This window comes from Octodon degus, unplaced genomic scaffold, assembly GCF_000260255.1.
Source record: "Octodon degus isolate 3935 unplaced genomic scaffold, OctDeg1.0 scaffold00127, whole genome shotgun sequence".
Classification (NCBI taxonomy): domain Eukaryota; kingdom Metazoa; phylum Chordata; class Mammalia; order Rodentia; family Octodontidae; genus Octodon; species Octodon degus.
The window spans coordinates 1,564,395-1,588,354 of NW_004524703.1; the positions used below are offsets into that span (position 1 = coordinate 1,564,395).

Below are 23,960 nucleotides of genomic sequence, written 5' to 3' on the forward strand. Positions count from 1 at the left end.
GCAGTAGTTAAATTATGGAAGCAGCCTATGTTTATCAGAGGATGAGTGGATTTTAAAAATGTGCTGTAGGCAGGGTGTAATGGTACATGCCTGTAATCCCAGCACTTGGAAGGCTGAGGCAGGAGGATCCACTATGAATTTCAGACCAGCCTGATGTACTAGTGAGACCCTGTCTCAAAATAAAAAATTACTATATATAACACAATGGAGTATTAGCCATAAAGTAAGTCATTTGTAGGAAAATGGATAGATCCTGAGGCCATAATAAAAGTAATCACACAGAAAGTTAATGATCATATGTTTTTTGTTATCCAGGAGAAACCCAAACTATAAAGTAGAAATAGGGGGAAGCAGGAAAATGGATTCTGGAGATGGAAGGGGACTGAAGAAGGAGGGAGAGCAGAAGGTAGAGATGGGGAAAGGGAAGTAGAAATGAGCACAGTGCAGTATGTGTACATACCAGTTCCCCAAAGTGAGCTTAGTATGTGTTGCATACTAAAAATCTTTATCCTAAAAAAAAGTCAAGTGACTGGAACAAGAATCATGGAAAATAAAATAGAAGGGCTTCAGCACGCTAACGGGGGAATATATCAAATCAGTCACTAGCAGCTGAGGTCAATCCTTGTGAAGAATTGGAATTGGAATCTTAAGTGCCAAGGAAAGTCACTGAAAAGCTCAAAATGTGGCTCTGGAATACCTGCTTTTGAATTCTCTGAATGTGTGTGTGCTCTAGAAGCCAGGCCATGCGTGTGTTCTGCACACTCAGTGGAAAGAGCCAGTGTGTTAGGCCACACATTGGGAACAGCCCCCCTTAGGGGACTTGCTTGAGGATGGACCTGCTATTTTGGAGAGGCAGGATTCCCATGTGTGCAGACTTACCGGAAATTGAGTGGTTTGAACAGTGTTCTTGCGTGGAGTGCCACCAAACAGGCACTTGGCAACGTGAGTCCAGGGCACTTGCTCTATAAGTGTGCTTTGGTGGGGGGTGGAGGGAGAGTGGCAGGGTTTTGCTTTGTAGTTCAGGCTGCTACTTAACTCACTATGTAGCCCAGGCTGGCCTCAAACTCATGGTGATACTCCTGCCCCTCAAGCCACCTGAGTGCTGGGATCGCAAGCCTACACCACCACACTTGGTTCAGATGTGCTTTTGAAGGAATCTCCAGACAATTTGGTTACTTTTCTCTCCCATGACCATCCTGTATTTGTACATATTGAAGACTAAGATAATTTTAAACTTTTGACTTGCTTGTGACATTTCAGGTTTGAACAAAGACTGGAGATTGGGTGCAAGTGGCTAGATTTGTATTGTGGCCAGCTTGGGTGTTAGAGCCAGGCCGGCTGGAGTGCAGGGAAGATCAGATAAGACTGAGCTCCAGGAGATGGTGCAGGGGTTTACTGCTTTCACAATCCCTTCCCCAACATTGTTCCAAGACCCTCCAAGTAAATCTGAAGTCTATGGAAGCAGAGCTTCTTTTTAAGAAATAGTTAATGGCTTTATAGTAGTGCCCACCACACACCCCGCCACCCCATACCCACAGCTTTAAACCACACTGCTGACTCTAGGCCCCTTCACTGTCTCTCCTGCCCATAAATTATATAGCTGTCAGCACTTTGAAGTAAAATAGCCCAAGGCATCTGGTTTTCTAGGGCCATCTTCCATGCAGGCACAATACAATGTAGAGCAATGTTGTGGTTTGGGTTTTTTTTGCCAGGGCAACAATACACTATAGGACACATTTTATAAGATTTCATAATCACCCAAAGAGTCACATACAAAGAGTGCAGGAAGGCCTGGCTCCTAAAATCCTACATGAGTTCAGCTGAAAACCTAGAGCTCATAACAGTCCCGCAAGTCCAGTTGGAGTTCTAGAGACCTCGACAATGTCTTATGTAGGCCTGCTTCATGGATCTGCACTGGGAGGGCCCTAAGTCAGTGGTAGAAGCTAGGACGTCTATACCAGCAGGATGAAGGATCTGTGCTAGCAGGCTGAGGGATCTGAACTAGAGCAAGGAAGCAACACTCAAGCACCAGAGCTACCCCCAAAAGTACCACAACCATCCTCAATGACAGTGGGGTTCTGAGCTCCTCCAGTGATGAGGAAAGCTAATTTCCATCATGAAAGTCAATGTGACAAGCTTCTCCACGAGTGAGCAGTGCACCATCTTCCCCTTTGGAACCAGGAAGCGATGCTCAAGATGAGGACCAGAGTTCCATTCTCAGCAACAATGAAGGTCCTGAGCCCCTCCAGCAACAAGAACAGCCAAGTTCATTGGGAAAGCCAGCATGACAAGGTCCTCCAGCAGAATAGCCCAAGTGAACCAGCAGCTTCCAACAGCTCCAACAGCTTCTCCAAACAGCCTGCCTAAAAGCCTCCCTACAGCTTCTCCAGTTCTGCCTCTCAGGCTGCTGGCAACACTCCTCAGGTGGGTCTCCCACACCCAGAACCATGCTAGTTCAGTTCAGCTGGGTGTAACAAGTTGACCACTGGTTAGCAAATCACTACAAGCACATGTGGAACTACACCAAGTTTGAAACCCAGCTCTGCCATACAGATGTCCTTGATATACCTAACCTTTGGTGCATCTTAGCAATACAGTTCACTGTGAACTTGTGGCTGATGGAGTGACAGCTGCTGTGGCTGCCTAGCATGGTGGGAGAGGATCTTGCTGCATACTGCTAGCCTGGGGAAAGAACTAAAATTTGAAGTACAGCACTATCTTAAACTTAAAAAATTGAAAATAGAATCATTGTAAGATGGACCCATCTATACTGGCCTGGTGTGGTCTTGTATGATTTATGTGTACTTGCAAAGCCTCATAGAATGAGATGGCTGCAGTATCTCCCTCTGGTGGTTGAGAGAATTCGATGTGGTGTAGGTGTCAGTGCTACTATGATAAAATATCTGAGGCTGGGTAGTTTATAAATAACAAAGGTATTTCTTACATTTCTGGAGGTTGGGAAAGCCACCAGTAGGTTGGTGTCTGGTGAAGGTCTGCTCTGTCCTCAAGCAGTACCTCTGCCACATCCCCTGGAAGAAAAAGCTTCAGGTGACAGAGGGCATCTGGACAAAAAAATACTGAAACAAATTTGCTGCAGCCTTTCTAGGCCATCTCATTTTGATGATCTAATCACCTCTTAAACCTTCATCTCAAGATACAGCCACAATGGGGATTAAGATTAAACAGTTGAATTTGGGCTCCTCCTGCCTTGCCTCCCTAGTTTCTGGAATTATAGTGATGTGCCACTCCATCTGGCTCTGTCTAGCTTTTGAAAAGTATTATTTTGAAGGCAAAGCCATTCTGAATATAAACTACCTGCTTTCTTGGACAGTTTTATCTCTTTAATTTTTTGACTGTCAGATGATAGTTTGGGATGGGCCTTTGTAAGTCCTTCTGGACCTTGGACAGACATTTTTAGTAGATCTGTATCCTTCAGTGCTGGGAAATGTTCTTGTTTTGATCTATTATTGATCCCTTCCATTTCTTTTTGCCAGTCCTGGAGATTAAACCCAGAGCCTTCACACTGAGCTGTATCATTATCCTTTCATTTTCAAATTTTGAGACAGGGTCTCACTTAGTTGCTAAATTGCCCAGACAGGACTCTTGCATGGACTTGGCATTAAAATGGCACTTCAGATCAGTGGGGAGAGAGACGATTCACCAATATAGCTTCTTATTTGTGGGAAAATGGGATGGTGACATCTTTTACTCTTAAATGGAGCAAAACTTCAAATTACAATAAATAATAATATATTTTTTATTTTTGTTGAGACAGGGCCTCAACTCTGTAGTTCAGGCTGGCCTTGAACCATGTGGCTCAGGCTGTCTTCAGCCTCCTGAGTGCTGGGTAACAGGCATACACAACAAAGCCCAAAAAGAAAAACATTTTTTTGACTTAAGAGTGAACAAGTCCTTTTTTTGTTTTGCTTTGTTTTGTTGAGACAGGATCTCACTATGTAGTGCAGGCTGGCCCTGAACTCACAGTGATCCTCCTGCCTCAGCTTCCTGAGTGCTGAGATTACAGGCATGCATCACCACGTCTAGCAAACAAGCCCTTTCTGAGCCTGACACAAAATAGAAGTCACAGAGAAAAAAGCCCAGACAAGTCTGGCTTCCTACCTGGTCAGAACTTAATCACACTACGAAAGTAAGTGAACATATGAACACAATGACAGTGCTCACTTTGGCAGCACAAATATCAAAATATAAAGCAATGGCAAACTAAGAAAAACAACTGTAGCACGTTAATCTCCTAACTATAGAGCCAGGTGTGGTGGCACAAGCCTATAATCCGTGCATCTGGGTGCCTGAGGCAGGAAGATCACCACAAGTTTGGGGCCAACCTGGGCTACAAAAGGAGTTAATAGCCAGCTTGAACTACACAGTGAGACCCTATCTCAAAGAAAATTTAAAATATAACTATACAATAAATTCCCAAATCATACAAAGAGAGTGGCAACAGATATAAAGCTTATTTACTTATTTATTGGTATTGGGGATCAAACCCAGAATTTTGTGCTTGCCAGGCAGGCACTTATGCCTGTTGACCTATCCCCTCAGCTATAAAGTTTACTGGATAAGAAAAGAAATACAAAGTTGCTGAACCACACTAAAAAAATACAAGTAAGACACTTTTTCAGAGAGAAGGACTAGTAAAAATAGAACTACATTTACGAGTATCTTAAAGAGCATTCCTAGAAACAAGTACAAAGGTATTTCCTTATATTGTTATGAAGAATATAAAATGGGACTACTCTTCTGATGATTTGACCCAAATTTTTAAAAGTACAGTTTGACAGAACAATGTCTGTCCATGTATCTTTCAGATACACACTTGAACACACATAAATGCACACATACATTACCTGTGTACATGAAGCTTCTTCAGAATTTTTTGTAATTATAAAAACCTGAAGTCAACAAAATAATTACAAAATGGGAAGTTATAATTTATCCATAAACTATGATTGAAGACAACTCTCACAGAAAAAAAAAATAGATGAAAAATGCTGAATTGCTAAGTGAACTGTACGCATGGTATAATCCAACTTCTGGGCCAAAATGCACATGACTCTCTCACCCAGGGTTGCCTCTGGGCAGTATGATTGTGGGTAGTCTGGTCAGCTGGGGACCTTGGCTCTGCACACCTCATGTGGCGTGTCTATACACCTTCCCCATGCTCCGCTGTCCCTTGGAGCTGGTTTCATGTGACACCTGCATCAGGACAGTGGCTGCTCATGGCATTCTCGTCTTTGTAGGTCTGTTTTGTCCATTTTTCAAGGACCAGTAATTCAGACCAATATTTTCATGAGAACTTCCTGAACTCTTCCAATTATCCTATGCTTTTCCTCTTCGGTATTCTTGCTGTATGTAGATGAGTAATTACTGTATAATTTTTACTTGTAGACTTCCTCCAATTTACAAGCATTTTAAGAGAAAACATGCTTTTAAAAAAGTGAGAAAACATGCTTAGTCTTATTTCATCCTCCCTGCACTCACACTTCAGTCATTGTGAAACACAGCATTGATACTTGTGAATATGTTACTTCTTCCTCCACATACACTAAAAAAGGCAGAACCTTGTCATTCAGCTCCTTGGTCTTGAGGTCTCCATGTTTTATTTAGGGATGTGCAGATGGCATAAAATGGATATTTGAGGGTACATTCACATTTGTACATCTGGACTATCTCTCAAGCAATCTTAAGAAAACTGAGATCTGATTTATTCACAATTTGGACAGTAAGAGGAAGCTTAAATTAGCTAACAGCTTTCTATCCTTCCCACATATTACAACAATAAAAAAAGAAAATTTCATTAACAGGAACATAAGAATATTAAATCCTAGCTTTACAAGATAGCTTAGTTCTATTTCTAATTCTTAAAAATTGATAGTTTTGTCAATTATTACATTTTTGTGTAACAAATATTTTATTTATTTTTTTTTGTTGGAACCGGGGATTGAACTCAGATCCTTGCGTTTGCCAGTAAAGCGCTTATCCTACTGAGCCATCTCCCCGGCCCCACAAATATTTTATATCAAAAAAATAAAACAAACTCAAAGTCACCAGGGATGTGGAGGTAACCTCGGGTCAATGCTACCTTTAGTTCTTGCCTATGTCTTAGCTTTCCCACATTAATTTTGATTTTAATCACTACCTTCATTTCCTTGGCATGAGAGAAGCACTGAGTATATCTCTCTCTCTCTCTATATATTTTTTTTATTTTTATTTTTTTGGCAGAACCAGGGATTGAACTCAGGCCTTTGAGCTTGCCAGGGAAGCGCTTATTCCACTGAGCCATTTCCCCAGCCACTCTATATATTTTAATGAATTTTAAGTCATTAAAAAATCTCGACTATGAAGAGTGATAGAACAGTGTAATATCAATTTTATCCAGTGTAAGAACATTTTAAAGCTTTATTTCATAAAACACTTAAGAGTTCCTTGTAACAGCATATCAAAAGTGAAATGTACACATTGATTTTATACTCCACGTTAAGTCCAAAGTTCCCAATTGGTAAGAGATCAAGTTGCAGGATACAAGTACTGAAAATTAAACCATAGGTAGTACTTTAAACAAAAAAAGCACATTTTTAGCACTTAAGTGAAACGAAGCTTTAATCAAAAAAGACTTTAATTCCACAGTGTCTTTTTTTTCCAAGCAATAATTAAGCCGATCAAGCATGTGGTCCCGAGCTCAAGTGACAGGATGCTTGAAGCAAACAAGAAAACATCGATGCTAAGCAGTATTCAACACATACTATATTTCTGAATTTGATTTTAGAACTTGTTCTAGAGTCTAGTTAAACAAAAGGATTAGAGAGAAGAGCTCTGACCCTATACTGCGGACTGCCGGGCTAACGTTTATGTCACACAGAGGTGCATGACAAAGCTGGCAGATTTAATCAACTTCCCACTGACTGATTCACCAAAGCATACTTCCTTCAGCTACAGTGCTACAGTTCTTGCTACGGACAAATTCTTAACAGAAGGAAATTCTGTACTTCCAGTTTTAAAAAACAGGCAGTTTTATGAGGCAACCATTTATATATCTGAGAATGCACATTTAAGTTTTCACAACTCCATGCCTTAAGAGGAACTTTCAGAAATATCATTTCAAAGACCCTGTGCCATATTTACACAGTTCACATTTTCTATAACATATTAGAAACTGTAAATGGCAAAAAATAATCACAATCACAAAGTTTTATAAAATTCAAGTTTTCAGTGATTTTTTAAAAAAAGTATAACCATTTTGTTCATCTAAGATATCCAGTTATGGTATATGGAAAAATCCTAGATATGTGAAAAAAATTAGTCAAAGAAAATCCTAATACCTTTCAACTATATATATATATATATATATATATATATATGCTGGAAATTGAGGCAAAGGCTTTTGCGCTGAGCTGTATCCCCAGCCCCTTTCATTTCTGAGACAAGATCTCACAAGGTAAGTTTATTGGCATACCCCTTTCCCCTTCTGACCTTTCCACATATGGACAGTTTAAATGGATTACAAGTTCAAGTCCAGCCTGGCCAATTTAGCAAAACCCTATCTCAAGATTTTAAAAAAGGGCTAGGGATATAGTTCAGTACATCCCAGTATGGTTCAATCCCAGTATGAGGTGGGGAGGGTAAGACAGCTAAAAAAAAAAAAAAAAAAAGTGCTAACTTGGCATGTGAATAAAGAATCATATAACACTGAGTCACTACTCAGAATCCATTTTAGGTTTCACATAATTTTCAGTCTTAATACCATCATTTTTATTCAGATAAGAGAAATGACCTTTAGAAATCATGGACATCACAAATAGCACTTAAAGAATCACAAGATGTTGCCAAAAAAATCTCAGCATCAACAATTCTTTCAAATAATGAAGAATGTTAATACACAGTAGAAGCATAGTTTAGAAAACCTGGGAGCTCACATTTCTTATTTCTGCTTTGCTAAGCAATATGAATTAAGCATTATAATATGGAGTCCTTTTAAACACAAGGCAATAAAAATTAAAAACAAAACAAGAAAATAGGCCAGGCATGATGGCACATTCTTGTAATCCCAGCACTCTGGGAGTCTGAGGCAGGAGGACTGATATGAGTCCAAGACCAGCTGGGCCTGTATAATGAGTTTAGGGCCACCTGAACTACATAGTAAGATTCTGTCTCAAAAAAAAATGCAACACAGAGCCTTCTGGGATTCACAAGTTTCTTCTTCCTTGTCCTTTGGTTAATATTGGTCTCATCGCTAGTTTCTTTGTTACAAAAAAGAATCCAAAACAAATCTCTGCTCTAAGTAGTCATTCTTGAAATCAGTAAGGTCTGCATTTTTTTCCAAACCCAAACCCTGAAATCCATACAGATTTCAATAGAAATTTTTCTCATTTGTCTACAAACTGAGCTACTATATAACCTACACTAAAGGGGTGTGGAGGGCAGAAAGTTACTGGCTATTGCCAAGGTTCTTCAATGTACATCCTACTTTTATTATTATTTTTTAAAAATTTAACATATGAAAAAAATTTAACATATTGCAAAAGCAAAAGCTCCAGCTGGAAACTTATACATTTCAGAAATATGGGGGGAGGGGGACTTTACCATTTCCAATTTCTAAATAGATGCTTCCAAATAAAATATCAAGCTGCTAATTAACAAGTGGAAATAATCAGCCATTCAAATTATGGAAATGTTTGTTGAGGTAATTTTTCTGTTTCTTGTTTTTGTTTTCCCCCTAGCACTTAGGACAGAACCCAGGGGTACTCTACTAGTGAACCATCATCTCCAGTTGTTTTCTTTTGAGATAGGGTCTCACAAAATTGCCTGGGCTGGCATCAGCCTTTCCAGTAACTGGGATTACTAGCATGAAGCCACTATGCCCTCAGCTCCTGATTTTCATGAAAGCTTTCTCTTGTATTCTATGAGGATGGGAATATCTGACATCTACACACAGCTAGTTTTAGGAAATAATTCTTTTGAATAAAATTTATCTTAAAACACATTTTTTTCTAACTTTTTTCTTTTGCTCATATTATTCAATTACAGTTTGAGGAGGACAAATCTATGAGGCAGGGGCTGAGATGGCACTATACCCTTTAAGAAAAGTAACGTTCTGGTGAACTGGGACATTTCACAACATAAAGACATGTATTTATAGACATTTTTTCCTTGAATAATATGAGAAAGCATTTTTGACCTAAAATAAACTGCAATACTACAGTGGGACATGTTCATTAAAGAATTAACATAATTTAAAATAAAGCATAGATAATATGTTTTAATAATTCCTATATTTTCATTATATGGACTTAAATTAGCATGTTTTTTTCTCCTCATTTTGCATTTCTAAGAAGGCATTTTTAAATTTTTGAGCTGTCTCCAACTATCACAGATATGCTAATGTAATAACATAAATACAAATAACACATAAACAATATGTATGCACACACAAGCAGACCCAAACATCAGACCACTGAAGTTGTACTTTCGGGGTTCACACGCATGAGTCTAGAAGTGTTCCTCAAGTCCTGGAGCTGCTTGGCAGGTTTCCCCACACCTTCCTCAAACCTCTTCTCCACCACAGGGAGGACTGTTTCATACAGAAAGGATGCATTCTGCCTGATAAAAGCCTTCTTCTCTGGATCCTGCTCACACCGCAGACTGTAATCCACATGCTGAACAGCAACCAGGATAATTTCCACCAGACTCTCCAGAAGCACCATGTGCAGCTCAGGGAAATACAGCTTCAGTGCCTCTTCCAGAAAGCCCATGGTCTGCTTGGTGAAGGCAACCACTGTGTAGCTCAAGTTAACCCAGCAGTCATCACCAGTGTACTGCTCAAAGTTACTGACCCCGCAACTCCTCATCTCTTCCTTGAGCTTACTCAGGGCCTCAGGAGTCATCAGGTTCATCCGCCTCCACATCTCTTCTGAGTTGCGGTGTTTGGTGGCTTCGATGATGATCTCCTTGTAGCTGTGCAAGGCCCCCTGGATGTCTTTCACCAGTAGGGCATGGATGATAAAGGTGAGGTCCAGTCCAATCTCCCCCAGCTGCTGGCAGTGTTCTTTGGCTACCTTCACACATTCCGCTGCTGTGGAGAGGCTCTCCTTGCTGTCAAACACTTGCTTGCTGAAAGCATCCACAAACATGCCCATAGCTGACCTTGCCCAGACCACAAAGGCAGAGTAGCAACCACTGTCAGTGCCTGCAAAGTCTGTCTCGAATTCCCTTGCAGTCTCCAGCAGGCTGGTGAAGAAGACATGGCAGAGCTTATGAATGTAGAGGAGAGTGGCTCCTTCGATTCGCAGCTGCCGTATTGCAGTGTGCACAGCAGCTGCCCTGTTTCTCAGAAAAAGCTCACATGCCTTGGTGCACTGGCCCAGCCGAATTAGCTGAGAAACTGCCCTGCGAGTGGCTTTGGGGCCACCTCTCAGAGAGCGATCTGGGGAGAGTTCAAACACTAGCACCTCAGTGAGCTGCCTTACACGCTCATCCACTTTGGCTCTGAGTTCCTTCACAGGAGGTGAGCTGGACTTGTCTTTTAAGTAATGGTTCAGTTTGTCCAGAAGATCAACAGCACCCTCAAAGTCCCTCTGGGCAATACAGACGTCCAGATCTTCGGGCAGCTCCTGGATCCACTCCACTGAGAGGTCCACCTTCTCTTCCTCTACCTCAGGAACAGTTGGCTCGTCATCATCCTCCTCCTCAAAGGGGTTGCTGGCCTTAGCAGTCACTTGCAGGGGTCCTCGCGCTGCCGCTGCCTCTTCCTCCTCCCTCCTTTTCTTCTCGTTAAGGGCCCTCTTAGTTTCCTCCAGCACTTCCAGCCACTCTCGTTTGATCTTGGCATTTTCTGCCTGAAAAATTCGGCTTTCAGGGAACATGAGCAATTTAAACATGTCCTTCATGGGTGGGTTGTCCTTGACATTGACCACAGCCAGGCGGTCCAGTTGGTACAACGCGTTGTAACGGTACATACCCCGTCGCTGGGGCAGCCAGGTGGCCACCAGCAGACAGTCGTTCATGAGGAAGCCATGCACGCGCTGCAGCTGCGCCATGTGATCTGCCTCATACTCCACCAGGTCCCCGTTGTACACCAGGTACTGCCCAGGCGTCTCTAGCAGGTGCCTGCAGCCTTCCACCTTCTCCAGGAGTGTGGTCAGCGTGCGCTGCTTTCCCTCCTCGCCCGCGTTGGGGCTGTCGCGCGGGGAGCCCGCTGGACCGGGCAGGAAGCCGGCCTGCCCTCGGCGGCGGTCCCGGGCCCCCGCGCCCGCCGCGTCCTCGCCGGCCGCGGCCCCCGCCGCTGCAGCGGGCAGCAGAGCCAACGGGATACTCTCTAGACTACTCTTCTGCTCCGTCAGCAAGTGGCTAAGCTGATACATTTCGCTCTCCAGGTAGGAGATCTCCCGCGCCGTCTCGATGAACTGCCGGTAGTTCTGGTAGACATTGCGCTTCAGGTTTTGAGCTGTCTCCTCAGCCAGCGCCTGCACGCGCTGTCGATGCTCTTGCAGGTCGCGGTCCCCGTCCGACTGCTGCGACAGCTGCTTCACGTATAGCCGTGCCTCGAAACCCCCCGATTCCAGCTGCCGCCGCAGGCGGCTCGCTCCGCTGTCTGACATGGTCATCGCCCTCACAGCACCGGCCTCCCGCAGTCGCTGTCACTCGTCGCCGCACTGCCCCACCCGAACTCCGCGGAACCCGGAGGCAGAGGGAGCGGGGCGTGAGCAAGACGAGGACGCCTGCGCCAGGACCCGGCGTAGAGCGCTGCGCCTGCGCCAGTGCTATACGTCACACGCTGCGCCCGCAGTTTAGCGGGGCGTCGCACACTGCGCCTGCGCTGAAGTTGAGTGCAGTTATGACGCCTGCGCAGAAACGCTAACGGGCTAAGGCGCGTGCGCGCCATCCCGGAAATAGCGAGCAGGACCCAGCGCAGAGGCGGGGCTCGCCTGGAGAGCGAAGGGTAAAAGCGGCAACCGGTTTTCTGAGGCTCTACCGGGCCCTTTCTGCTACGAAGCCTCCTGATCCTGGCGCTGGTGTTCGGGACGAACTCGCGTACGTCGTAGAGACGGGCCCAAGGTCTCGTGAAGGCGGTGTTGTCGAAGGCCCGAAGGGGACTGGGCGGAGCGATGGAGGAGGATATGATGGTCGCGCTGCAGTTGCAGGAGGAGTGGGACGCGCAGGCTGCTAAGCGCGCAGCGCGGGAGCCCCTGTCGTTGGTGGATGCGTCCTGGGAACTGGTGGACCCCACCCCAGATCTGCAGGCCTTATTTGTGCAGTTCAACGACAGGTTTTTCTGGGGCCGGCTGGAGGCGGTGGAGGTGAAGTGGAGCGCGCGCATGACTCTGTGAGTGCGACTGCACGCCGCCCTAAAGGCCAGAACGGCTGCCGTTGGTGCCCCGCCTCTTTTCCCGGGGGCTTCAGGAGGGAGGAACCCTAAAAGGGCCTTGAGGACCTGACCCCAGGACACAGCAACGAAGAGTGCCCTGGACCTAGTGACCCCCAATACCTAGGCTTCTGTCCCAAGCGTGCCAGGCTAGAGTCCCTCAGGGTGGGAGGACCCAGGATTCTTTACCATGTGGATCTGATTCCTAGGACCTTGCCCCAGAGGACCAGGACTCTGGGATCTGGGAACTATGGGCATTACTCCTAGCACCCTGCCATGAGAATGCTGGAACTGAGGGTCCCCTAGGATTAGTGGACCAGACTCATAGGACCTGGTCCAGAGAGTGCCAGGGCCCAAGATTCCTCAAGATGTGCGGACTTGACCCTCACTTTGCTGGACTGAGGGACCCTCAGTCAGGATGACCTAAGGAGTAGGGTTCCCTTTTTATCCTCTTAGGTTTGCAAACTTAAAATAACACATGCCAGAATATGAAGGTTAATGTATAGTTATCTGATGTCACATGAGGCTTGGTTTGAATTTATAGCGAACAACCTACAGTAAGGCAGGTTAAGATGGATTATCAAGCTTTTTGGAGTATAGCTCTTCCTACAGGTGTGCTACCACAGCTGTGATGGTTTACTGCCACATGCTGACAGTGGCTGGGGAGGAGAGTGGACCCCTGAGGTAATTGTCTTTGGGCATTGCAGCTGTTAGGGTAAGGAAAGCCACAACAGTGGCAACAGATCCCTACGAACTTGGGGTGCAGTGTAAGTTCTGCTCCCAAGAGGATGGATCTGTAAGCTCTCTGAACTGGCTGTGATAGTGCACTCCGCCAATCCCAGCACACTAGGAGGTTTAGGCAGGAGGATTACAATTTGTCTCCAGCATGGGCAATCTAGAGACTTATCAGGACTCAAAAAGGGGGAGGTGTGCTGAAGATGTAGCTCAAGTGCAGAGCCCCTGGGTTTAGTCCCCAGTACTGAGAGGGGAATAAAAGATGCTGGCAGGATGCTCTTAGTGTGAATTGCCAGAGGAGTGAGGATTTGCTCTTTGGTGTTTCTCTTTCCTGTGTATTTGGTAAATGTTAACACATTGTAATTATTTTGTAGGTGTGCTGGGATTTGCTGCTATGAGGGCAGTGGTGGAATGTGTTCCATCCGTGTCAGTGAACCCCTTTTAAAGTTAAGACCAAGAAAAGATCTTGTAGAGGTATTGTTTATATAAGACTAATCATTTGCTTAATAATTTACAATCAGTTGTGAATTAATCTGTATGTTTTAAAAAAATTGTCTTTCCATTAATGCAAACTCGAGTTGTAAGGACCAGCCAAATAGCTCAGTGGATTAAAGCAGACTTGCCTTGCCAGCCCCATCCCCGGGGCATGCTGAAACTGGGCGTGGTGGCACGCACCTGTAATCCCAGCACTTGGGAAAACTGTAAACAGGAGGATCACTATGAGTCTGATCTACGCAGTGAGACACTGTACACCCTGTCCTAAATACAAAAAAAACCCCAAAAAACCAACAACAACCAAAAATCCTTGAGTTGTAGAGTAAATAATAAATGGCTCGTGTATTTATAATGCAGGATATTTATGAAATGCTGTCAGGTATATTATCTCTTTTGATCTTTATATCAGCTATGTTTCTGTTCAGTGTGGGTTATGTTCATTTTTTTACATATAAGGAAATTAAGTTTCAGAGCAGTTAAATAATTTGCTTAAATTCCATATTTAGAAACAGAAAAACTTTGGATTTGCGTGTTTCCATTCACAAAGAACAGATTTGGATTATTTACTGTTTGACCACAACACTGCTGCCCTCCCAGGATACCTCCTGAGTTGGCAGTGTGATTGGCCTGAAAGTATACTTCAATGTAGAGTTGTGGTGACTTTTGCTAGCATAGTGAGTCAGAAGGAATTCCTGGTCTATTTCAGAGTGGGTTTAGTAGATACCTGGAAGTCCCTAAGATGCATCCAATGTAACTTGTCCTGCCTCAGTTCTTTTTGTTTTATTTTTTATTCATTTTAATGAGAAAAGAAGATAAAATGGTGATGAAACAGTTTTAAAACAGTTTCAAAACAGGTTAGGATGGCTAGAATAATTAATACATTGCATATTGTTGTCTTCATAGTAGTTATTCAAAGGACAGGATGCAGACATGATATTCTGTCTAAACAATATTAGTACAAACTTTTATTCTCAATGAACTAAGAAAAAAGCTGTGTATCTATCCTCTCTTGTGTATACATACATTTTTTTTCTTTTTCACAACAAAAGTCCTTTATACTTTTGTGAAGTTAGTAATGCATGATACTAGGTTGTAGCTAACCTTTAACCAGACAGGAAGCTTATCTCAGGAGTGAGGTAGCTTGTTTGCTTTAGACACTAGGTCAAGTCCCACCTGTGCATATTTCATTGATTTCCTAGCTTTGTGGCTCCCAGTATATCCCCATTTTTCATTTTGTTTTGTCAGAGATGGGTGTTCCACTGCAGTTAGAAGAGCTGTATTTGGAGAAGTCTTTAAAGGACCTTTTCATACTTGAAGCCAATCTAAAGATTATAGATACTTGAATTCAGCAAAATAACCCAATATAATCCAATAGTCCATAATGGTAGTGGGTTATTAGCAGAACTGGCAATTGTCAGAAGTTGTTGACTTGAGCCTTTTACAGCTTAGCATATTAAGATGGCATTACTTTTTATACCTTGTGGTTATACTTTTATGTTGGATGGTTAAGACCAAGTTAAAGCAAGACCTATATAACAAAAAATGTAACTTTTGTATCTGATAAGGTCATTTAGATCCCCTCAGATTTTACCCTGAAACCATGTCCAGCACCTTATAGACCTTTTGTCAGTGTCAGCCATCTAGGTAACAGCCATTGCTTAACCAGTTTGCTCTCTGTGAAAGCCTGAGAGAATGTTTTTTCTCCAGGTGACTCTCCTTAGGCACACTATATATCGTCGATCACTTTCCTCTGTGGCCCCATAATGTCCTTGATCAGAAAATTGGGGACACCACTGAGTTACAGGAAGTCACAGCATAGATTATCTTATGTCCTAAGTCCTTACTGACCTTGAAGGGTTGGGGCCATAATATTAGCTATCCTGTAGCTCTTCTATTTCTCTAATTTTTTTTTTTAATTTCTCTAATTTTTGGTCTACAAACTTTAGTAATTAAACATCCAGAAGAGAAGCTTAATGATATTACCCTGTAGCAGACAGTTGAGCTTAGCATCACTATCTGTCTGAATACAAAATGACTTAGACATAACATGGAACTGCTATTTTCCAACAATCATGGATATTCTAAAATTTAAATCCCTATAGAATGTGAAAAAAAAAAAAACGATTACACATTTCTACACAGAAATTTAGAAAGCAAACCATATACAACATTGTAGCAGGACAATCCTATGACATTTTGTTTTCTTTTACTCTTTTTTTGCACACTTTTACTTTAAAGAGTGTATAGCAATAATTGATAAAACATTAGAAGGAGTACTCATTTAGAGGAGCAAAATGATAGGCATTTCTTTTTTTCTTTTTCTTTTTTTGGCAGAACTGAGGATTGAACTCAGTGACAGGTGTTTCAAGCACGGTTTTAGTATTACACATTGCTATTCACAGTGTAGTTGCTTAGTTCACAGATATCAGCATATAGAGTTAGTCATGGTGAGAATTCTACCCATTAACTTTTTTCAAAAACCTGATTGAGATTCTTAGGACCATTGACTGTTTTTTTTTTTTTTTGTTTTTTTTTTTGCGGAACCTGGGGATTGAGGTTCCCTTGCCAGGGAAGCGCTTATTCCACTGAGCCAACTCCCTGGCCCCCATTGCCTGTTTTGCCTCAGCCATATTTCCTTACTTTTTTCCTTGTTCTGTCTTCGTTGTTTAATCCTTAAGTTCTTGCTTTCCATTTAACTATGTTATACCTTTCAATTTTTATTTCTTCTTTTGAGTTCTTACAATAGGGAGACAATATGATATTTACACATGTGTGTCTAGTTTATTTCACTTAGGAGTATATCTTCAAGTTGCATTCACTTATATATGAAGGCTTCGAGTTCATTTTTCTTTATAGCTGAGTAATATTCCATTGTATAAAAACACCACATCTTTTTCATCCATTCCTTAGGTGACAGGCATTTTGATTGTTTCCAAGATTTGGCTATCACAAATTGTGCTGCTATAAACATGGGCACACATATATAACTTTGATATGATGTTTTCAGTGCTTTTGGGAAAATTCTCAGAAGGGGGATAGCTGGATTGAATGGGATTTCCAGTCCTAGTTTTTTGAGGAGTCTCCACACTGATTTCCATAATGGTTGCACCAGTCTACATACCGACCAGCAGTGGAGAAGGGTACCTTTTTCCCCACAGCTTCTCCAACATTTGTTGTTGGGTGATTTGTTTATAATAGCCATTCTTTCTGGTGTGAGATGGTATCTTAATGTTATTTTAATTTGCATTTCTCAAATGGACAATGATGTAGAGCATTTTTTCATATATTTATTTACTTCTTGTATTTCTTCCTCTGAGAAGTGTGTATTCATGTTGGATGTCCATTTTTGGACTGGGTCTTTAAATTTGGGGGCCATAATGTTTTTTAGTTCTTTATAAATTCTAGATAAAGCCATTTGTCTGAGTGCTTATTAGTTAAGATTTTTTCCAAATTTGTGGGTTGTCTTTTCACTCTGTTGGTAGTTTCTTTTGACGTGCAAAAACTTTTCAATAAGAGGAGGTCCCAGTTGTTAATTCGTTCAAGTATTTCTGTGCAGTTTGATTTTTGCTCATGAACTATGTCTTCAAGATTTCCACCTACTTTCTCTTCCAGGAGATTTAGTGTTTCTGTTTTAATGTTTAGATCTTTAATCCATTTTGACTTTAGTTTAGTGCATGGTGATAGACCTGGCCAAGTTTTAATTTTCGGCATCCATAGAGCCAGTTTTTCCAGCACCATTTGTTTTTTGTTTGTTTGTTTGTTTTTCCAGCACCATTTCTTAAAAGAGGCTATTTTTCTTCCAGTAAGCATGTTTAGCCCCTTTGTCAAAGATAAGATGGCTGAGTGTGTTTATAGTTGCATCTTCCAATCTAGTCCATTGATCCTCAGGTCTCTCTCTTTTTTTTTTTTTGCCAGTACCATGCTGATTTTATCATAGCTTTGTAGTATGATTTCAAGTCATGAATTGTAATGCCTCCTGCCTTGCCTTTGTTGCCCAGGATTGCCTTTGCTATTCTAGGTCTTTTCTGGTTCCAAATAAATTTTAGGAATGATTTCTCTAGTTCTGTGAGGTATGTTGGTGGTATTTTCATAGGGATAGCATTAAATCTGTATAACAATTTTGGGAGTATGGCCATCTTCTCAATGCTGGTTTTTCCTATCCAGGAGCAGGGAATATTTTTCTTTCTATTTTCTGAAATCCTCTATGATCTCTTTCAGAGTACTCTTAATTTTCATTGAATAGATCTTTCATTTCTTTAGTTAGATTAACTAAGTATTTCATTTTCTGCAGTGCTATTGTAAAAGGTATTTTTCTCTAATTTCTCTGTGTTTGTTTTCTGTGTAGAGGAATTCTGTTGACTTTTGGGTATTGACTTTGTATCCTACTATGCTACTGAATTTGCATATTCTAGTAGCTTCTTGGTGGAGTTTTTTGGGTCTTCCAAGTAAAGTATGTCATCTGCAAATAATGATAGTTTAACTTCTTCTTTATCTATTCTTATGCCTTTTATTTCTCTCCTTTGTCTAATGATTCTAGCTAATGATTCCAGAACTATATTGAATAGGAGTGGTGATAGAGGGCAACCTTCTCTTGTACGTGATGTGAAAGATTGCAGTTTTTCCCTATTTAGAATTATGGTAGCCATTGGATTGTCATAGATGGCTTCTATCAGAATGAGGTAGAGGTCATCAATTCCAGTTTTCTGTAGGACTTTGAACATGAATTGAGTGTTGGACTTTGTCAAAAGCCTTTTCTGCATCAATGGAGATGATCATGTGGTTTTTGGATTTGGCTCTATTGATATAGTGTATTACATTTATAGATTTGCATATGTTGAACCATCCTTGCATCCCTGGGATGAATCCTACCTCGTTGTGGTGTATAATCTGCTTAATGATTTGATGTATTCTCTTTGCTAGGATTTTATTGAGGATTTTTGCATGTATGTTCATGAGGGAGATTGGCCTATAGTTCCTTTTTTTTAGGTGCATCTTTCTCTGGTTTTGGTATCAGTATAATACTTGCCTCCAGGAATGATTTTGGGAAAATTGTTTCCTTTTCAATTTAATTGAAGAGTTTGAAGAGTACTGGGATTATATCTTCTGTAAAGTTCTTGTAGGTTTCACCTGTGAATCCATCAGGACCTGGACTTTTCTTTGTCGGTAGATTTTTTATTACATTTTGTATTTCATTGGCTGTTATTGGATTATTGAGAGTTCTTATATCTTCTTGATTCAGTTTTGGTAATCTGTATCTTTCTAGGAATCTGTCCATTTCTTCTGTGTCTTCGGTTCTGTGAGAGTAAAAATTCTCAAAATAGCTATTGATCTTCTGAACTTCCACAGGGTCTGTTGTAATTTCACCCTTTTCATTCTTTTCTGCTTGAATTTCAGTTTTTCTTTCCTCTTTTCTTTCCTCTTACACACTCAGCCATCTTATCTTTGACGAAGGGGCTAAACATGCTTACTGGAAGAAAGATAGCCTCTTTTAAGAAATGGTGCTGGAAAAACAAACAAAAAACAAATGGTGCTGGAAAAACTGGCTCTATGGATGCCGGCATGTAGCATTGTTTTCCATTCTTTGACTTTCAGCCTATAAATTGCTTTATGAGTTAAATGTGTTTCTTGTATATGGCATAATGTTGGATTTTGCTTCCTATTAATTAATAAGAATTAATATTAATTCTTTAATATTAATTTACATGTATTTATGGAGTTTTTGTAGTTTCTTTTGTCATTTCCAGTTTCATTGCACTGTGGTCAGATAATATACATGGGATAATTTCTGTTTTCTTGCATATACTTAAGCATGACCTATGTACTAGTATGTGGTCTGTTTTAGAAAATGTCCCATGTGCAGCTGAAAAAAAATGGGTATTCAGATGTGAGTGGGTAGAACACTCAGTATATGTCCGCTAAGTCCATTTGTTGCAAGTTCTGGTTCAGTTCTGCTAATTTTTTGTCTGCTTGACATGACCTTTTGAGGTAACAGTGTGTTAAGGTCTCCTGTTAAGCTTGTGGTTTTGGATATTAGATTTCTCATGTCTGTCAAGATTTGTCTTATATAGTTGAGTGCTCCTGTGTTTGGTGCATAGATATTTATGACTGTTACCTCTTCTTGTATTTTTCCCGTAACCAGTATGTAGTGGCCTTCTTTATTTCATTTGATCATTCTTGGTTTGAAGTTTAGACTGTCTGCGAACAGGATTACTACCCCTGCTTTTTCCTGAGGTGCTGAGGCATGTAGCATTGTTTTCCATTCTTTGACTTTCAGCCTGTAAATTTCTTTATGAGTTAAATGTGTTTCTTGTATATGGTATATTGTTGGATTTTGCTTCCTAATCCACTGTGCCAGTCTGTTTCTTTTAATAGGTGAATTGAGTCCATTTACATTGATGGCTATAATTGAGATGTATTGACTTATGATTGACATGTTATTTACCTGCTGTTGTGTACCTCTTTCTCCTGTGTTTAATTGTTTGCACTATTTGGTGGGTTCTTTTCATTCTCATTTGTGGATTTGTGCTCATTTTGATTCTTCTCTAAAATATCTTTTCGTAGTCTGTGTAGGGTTGGCTTTGATGTCATGAAATTCTTTAGTTGTTCTTTGTCATGGAAGTATTTCACTTCTCCATCAAGCTTGAAAGAGTTTTGCAGGTATAGCAGCCTGGACTGGAACTTTTTTTCTTGGAGGACCTGAATTACTTTGCCCTTGCTCTTCTTGACTTGATGGTTTGTGAAGAGAAATCTGCCATTATTTTGATGAGTTTTCCTTTAAATGTGATCTGTTTCTTTTCTCTAGTGGCTTTTAGTATATTGTTCTTGTGCTGGATTTCTGAGATCTTGATTATTATATGTCTCGGTGTGTTTTTAATTGTGTTGATGTTATTTGCAGTTCTACATGCTTTGGTTTTCTGAATGTCAGATTGTTTCCCCATATTATGGAATTTTTCTGCTATTACTTCTGCCCATATTCTTCTTATACCAATTTGTATTGACTCTTTTTTTGTTGATGCCTATTAGTTTTACATTGTTCATCTTTGTATTGTCTTGCAGAATTATTTTTTCCTATATCCTAGTTGTTTTTAAGAGATCTTTTCTCACATTTTCACTAGCTGCAATGGTGTCTTCAAGATCTGAAAGTCTATTTACACTTTCCTACAAATGTTTTGCCAGCTTGTGATTGAGGTTTTAATTTCCTTATAGCTCTTTGAATCTGCTTCATGCATTCTATTTCTTTCTTGTATTGCTCTTTCAAGGATTCCATCATTTTTTTCCATTCTCCTCTATTTTTTTTCATTCTCCTCTATTTTTTTTAATCAGTGTCTTCTTTAGAAGCACTTAGTAATTCTTTCATTATAGTTATTTCCTTTTTTACCTCAGAGATTATTTCTGATCTTTCTTCTCTACCTTTCTACAGTTATTTCTTTACTTCAGACAGTATTTTTTTTTTTTTTTTTTTGGGCAGAACTTGGGATTGAACCCAGGCCCTGTGCTTGCCAGGGAAGCACTTATTCTACTGAGCCATCCCCGGCCTCACTTCAGCTGCTGTTTATTTAATTTTTTTTTTTTTTTTTTTGGCAGAACCGGGGATTGAACTCAGGCCCTTGCACTTGCCAGGGAAGCACATATTCCACTGAGCCATCTCCCCGGCCCTTCAGCTGCTATTATTTCAGAGATTTCAGGTGTGTGATTTCCAATATCTTCTATGCTGGTGTCTCCTGCATTTGTTTTGGGTAGGCTCAGGGCTTGAGAATGCACTTTGCTCCTTCTCTTTGTCATTTTATATAGGACTGTCTTCTGACCTTTGGTGTAGAGCTTTGGTGCATTTATTACTTTAGCACGTATGGATATTATAACCCAAGAGAAATTATGTGGTTAAGGCAGTTACAATTTTTTATTTATGGAACTATAATTAGCAACACAAATAATGGGTAGTAAGATTTAGCATTTGGCAAACTTTTGTATCTAATGAGTTTGTATTTTAGACACTGAGCGCAAACATTATGACTGTAAAGCTAAGCAGATATTAGATTAGGAATTTGTGCTTAAATTAGTTCTCCTAAGTTCTGTCTGATCACCTCCCCTCTTGTACCTGTAGTCTTCCAGGCAGACTAGTTCACTCTGGTTACCTGTTGTCCCCTCTCTCAATCAAGAGAGAAAGAGAAAGGATGCTCTCATAGATCTGGATCTAGCAAAGTGTCTCAGTTTACCAGCTCTAGATCTAGCAAGTTCGAACTCGTCCAGGTAGTCCTGGCTTGGGTGTAGTTGCTGTGCTCCGCCTCTTCCTGCTGCAGCCTGTGGAAGTGAACCCACTGTGCCCCTCTGGCAAGATGTTCTGCTCATGGGTTAGTTATATGGGTCTTGACCCTTGCTTCTCTGCAGGGAGTCCTATGGCAGGGTTCCACACCAGGCCTGTCTGATGGAGTAGAATCCGGTGAGCATAAAAGGTCTCACAGACATACCTGGCCTGGGCGCTGGTTGGAGTAGAATCCAGTGGATGTGGAAGGTCCCCCATACACACCAGGCCTGGGCGCCTGCTCCTGTCTCAGTTCTATCACTTGAAAAATTTGCACAAGACAGCAGAGGGATAGTAGAGATTGTCTGCCTGGAATGGGAAATAGCTTAAAACATGGAAAATACTAGGAATGGAACTTTAAAGGATAATAATAGGTAATGGGTTTCACAGCAGTGGCATAGTTAATACTGTTGAATTGTACACATAACTGTGATCAACCTTTAGTTGAAATCGCGTCGTATGAGCTGTATCCAAGGTCAGGATGTTAAATGCAGTTTTGAAACAGAAAGGGGGAATAAGAGCTTGCTCTGTCTACTCCATGCATTGACTTGGTATTATAATACCTCCTGCAATAGTGCTCCCCATCCGTTGAGAAAAAGAAGTAGTTGTGGTGGTAATTTTATGTTACTTGTTTTATACTACAATTCAAAAAGAGTAAAAAGATACTAAGTATAAGATCATATGATAGAAACATTTGATTAATGAGGAAAAAAGAAATAAAAAAGCCGACATGACCTAAAGAAAAAGGTAGACATAAAGTGGGTGACTTTTGTTAGAGACATGTTTGATATACTAGGTTAAAAGAGGCATATTGGGCCGGGGAGATGGCTCAGTGGAATAAGTGCTTCCCTGGCAAGCGCAAAGGCCTGAGTTCAGTCCCCGGTTCCACCAAAAAAAAAAAAAAAAAGAGGCATATTTACAACAAACATATATATGTTCGATTTGAAGGGATAGAAAAACGTATATCATCCAAATACAGAAAGTTGTTGTGTCTTAGTATCAGACTAAATAACTTCAAGGAAAAGAAATTTTACTAGAAAAAAGTGGGATATTTTTATAACATTAAACTATTGAACAAAAATACATAATGACCCTAAAAGTAATACTATAGCTTTCAAGTACATAAAGCATACAAGTAAATTAATAGGAAAAGAGCCAGCAATCATGATTGACAATTCACATTGTATCATGAGTACAATATTAGCAATTTAATGAATACACAGAAATTAGTATACATAAAACAGAAAAGTTAAACATGATTAAGCAAGTCAGCCTTACAAAGAGCCTTCGTAGATGAGGAGTTGCTTAGTAAAGTACTGATTAAGCATGTACACAGGTTTTTTTTTTTAATTTTCCATTTTATTTTAAAATTACAGCTACTATAGCATTTTTATCATGTATTAAATCCTGTCAATTGTTTTATTGAAGTGTCATTGTCATGGGGTTGGACTATTTAACATGTGCAAGTCCATAGAGTTTGAAACTGTCACCACAACAAAGATAGTGAGCTTATCTGTAACCCCTTCTGGCCTTGGGCATCTTCTTCCCTTCTTGGGATCCACCGATCTTCTTTCTGTCTCTGTGGAAGAGTTTCATTTCTCAGAACCTTATGAAATGGAATGATATGGTATGTGCTACTTTTTATTTGAGTTCTTTCACACAGCCTGGGTGTTCTGAGATTCATTCTGTGGTTAGTGCATGACTCAGTATTTCTTTCCTCTCCTCCTTTGTATTTTTTTGCAATAAATGTTTGATCAAATTCATCGAAGAGGTGTCTAGACTCGGAGTCTCATTAGATGAGTGGTTTTAAGAGAAACTCAGTTTCTTTAAATACATGCCCATACTATTCAAGTTAAACATTTCTCTTTGAGTGAAATTAAGTAGTTTGTATCTTGTAAGAATTTTGTCCAGGATGAGGAGATAGCTTGGTGGCTCAAGCACCTACCTGGCAAGAACAAGGACCTGGGTTTGATCCTTGGTACTGCATGCTGTGCTGGTCCCAGAACCCCAGGCACTCCATGCTGGCCCTGAAACCAGGCATGGTAGCACACACCT

General features: G+C 40.8%; 2 protein-coding genes across 2 annotated transcripts in view; one reads left to right on the top strand and one right to left on the bottom strand.

The window, feature by feature from the left end:
- Positions 1-7,666: 7,666 nt before the first annotated feature.
- Positions 7,667-11,739, bottom strand: Exoc8 (exocyst complex component 8). The gene has a single exon (XM_004640826.3). It carries the CDS (start codon positions 11,616-11,618, stop codon positions 9,462-9,464), a length of 2,157 nt encoding a protein of 718 aa, XP_004640883.2. The 5' UTR covers positions 11,619-11,739; the 3' UTR covers positions 7,667-9,461.
- A 185-nt stretch (positions 11,740-11,924) lies between these two features.
- Sprtn (SprT-like N-terminal domain) overlaps positions 11,925-23,960 on the top strand; it is a 26,367-nt gene continuing 14,331 nt past the window's right edge. The window contains exons 1-2 of the mRNA XM_004640827.2: positions 11,925-12,337; positions 13,486-13,585. Coding sequence (XP_004640884.1) covers positions 12,120-12,337; positions 13,486-13,585 — 318 coding nt within the window. The 5' untranslated portion in view covers positions 11,925-12,119. The remainder of the gene's footprint in view (positions 12,338-13,485; positions 13,586-23,960) is intronic.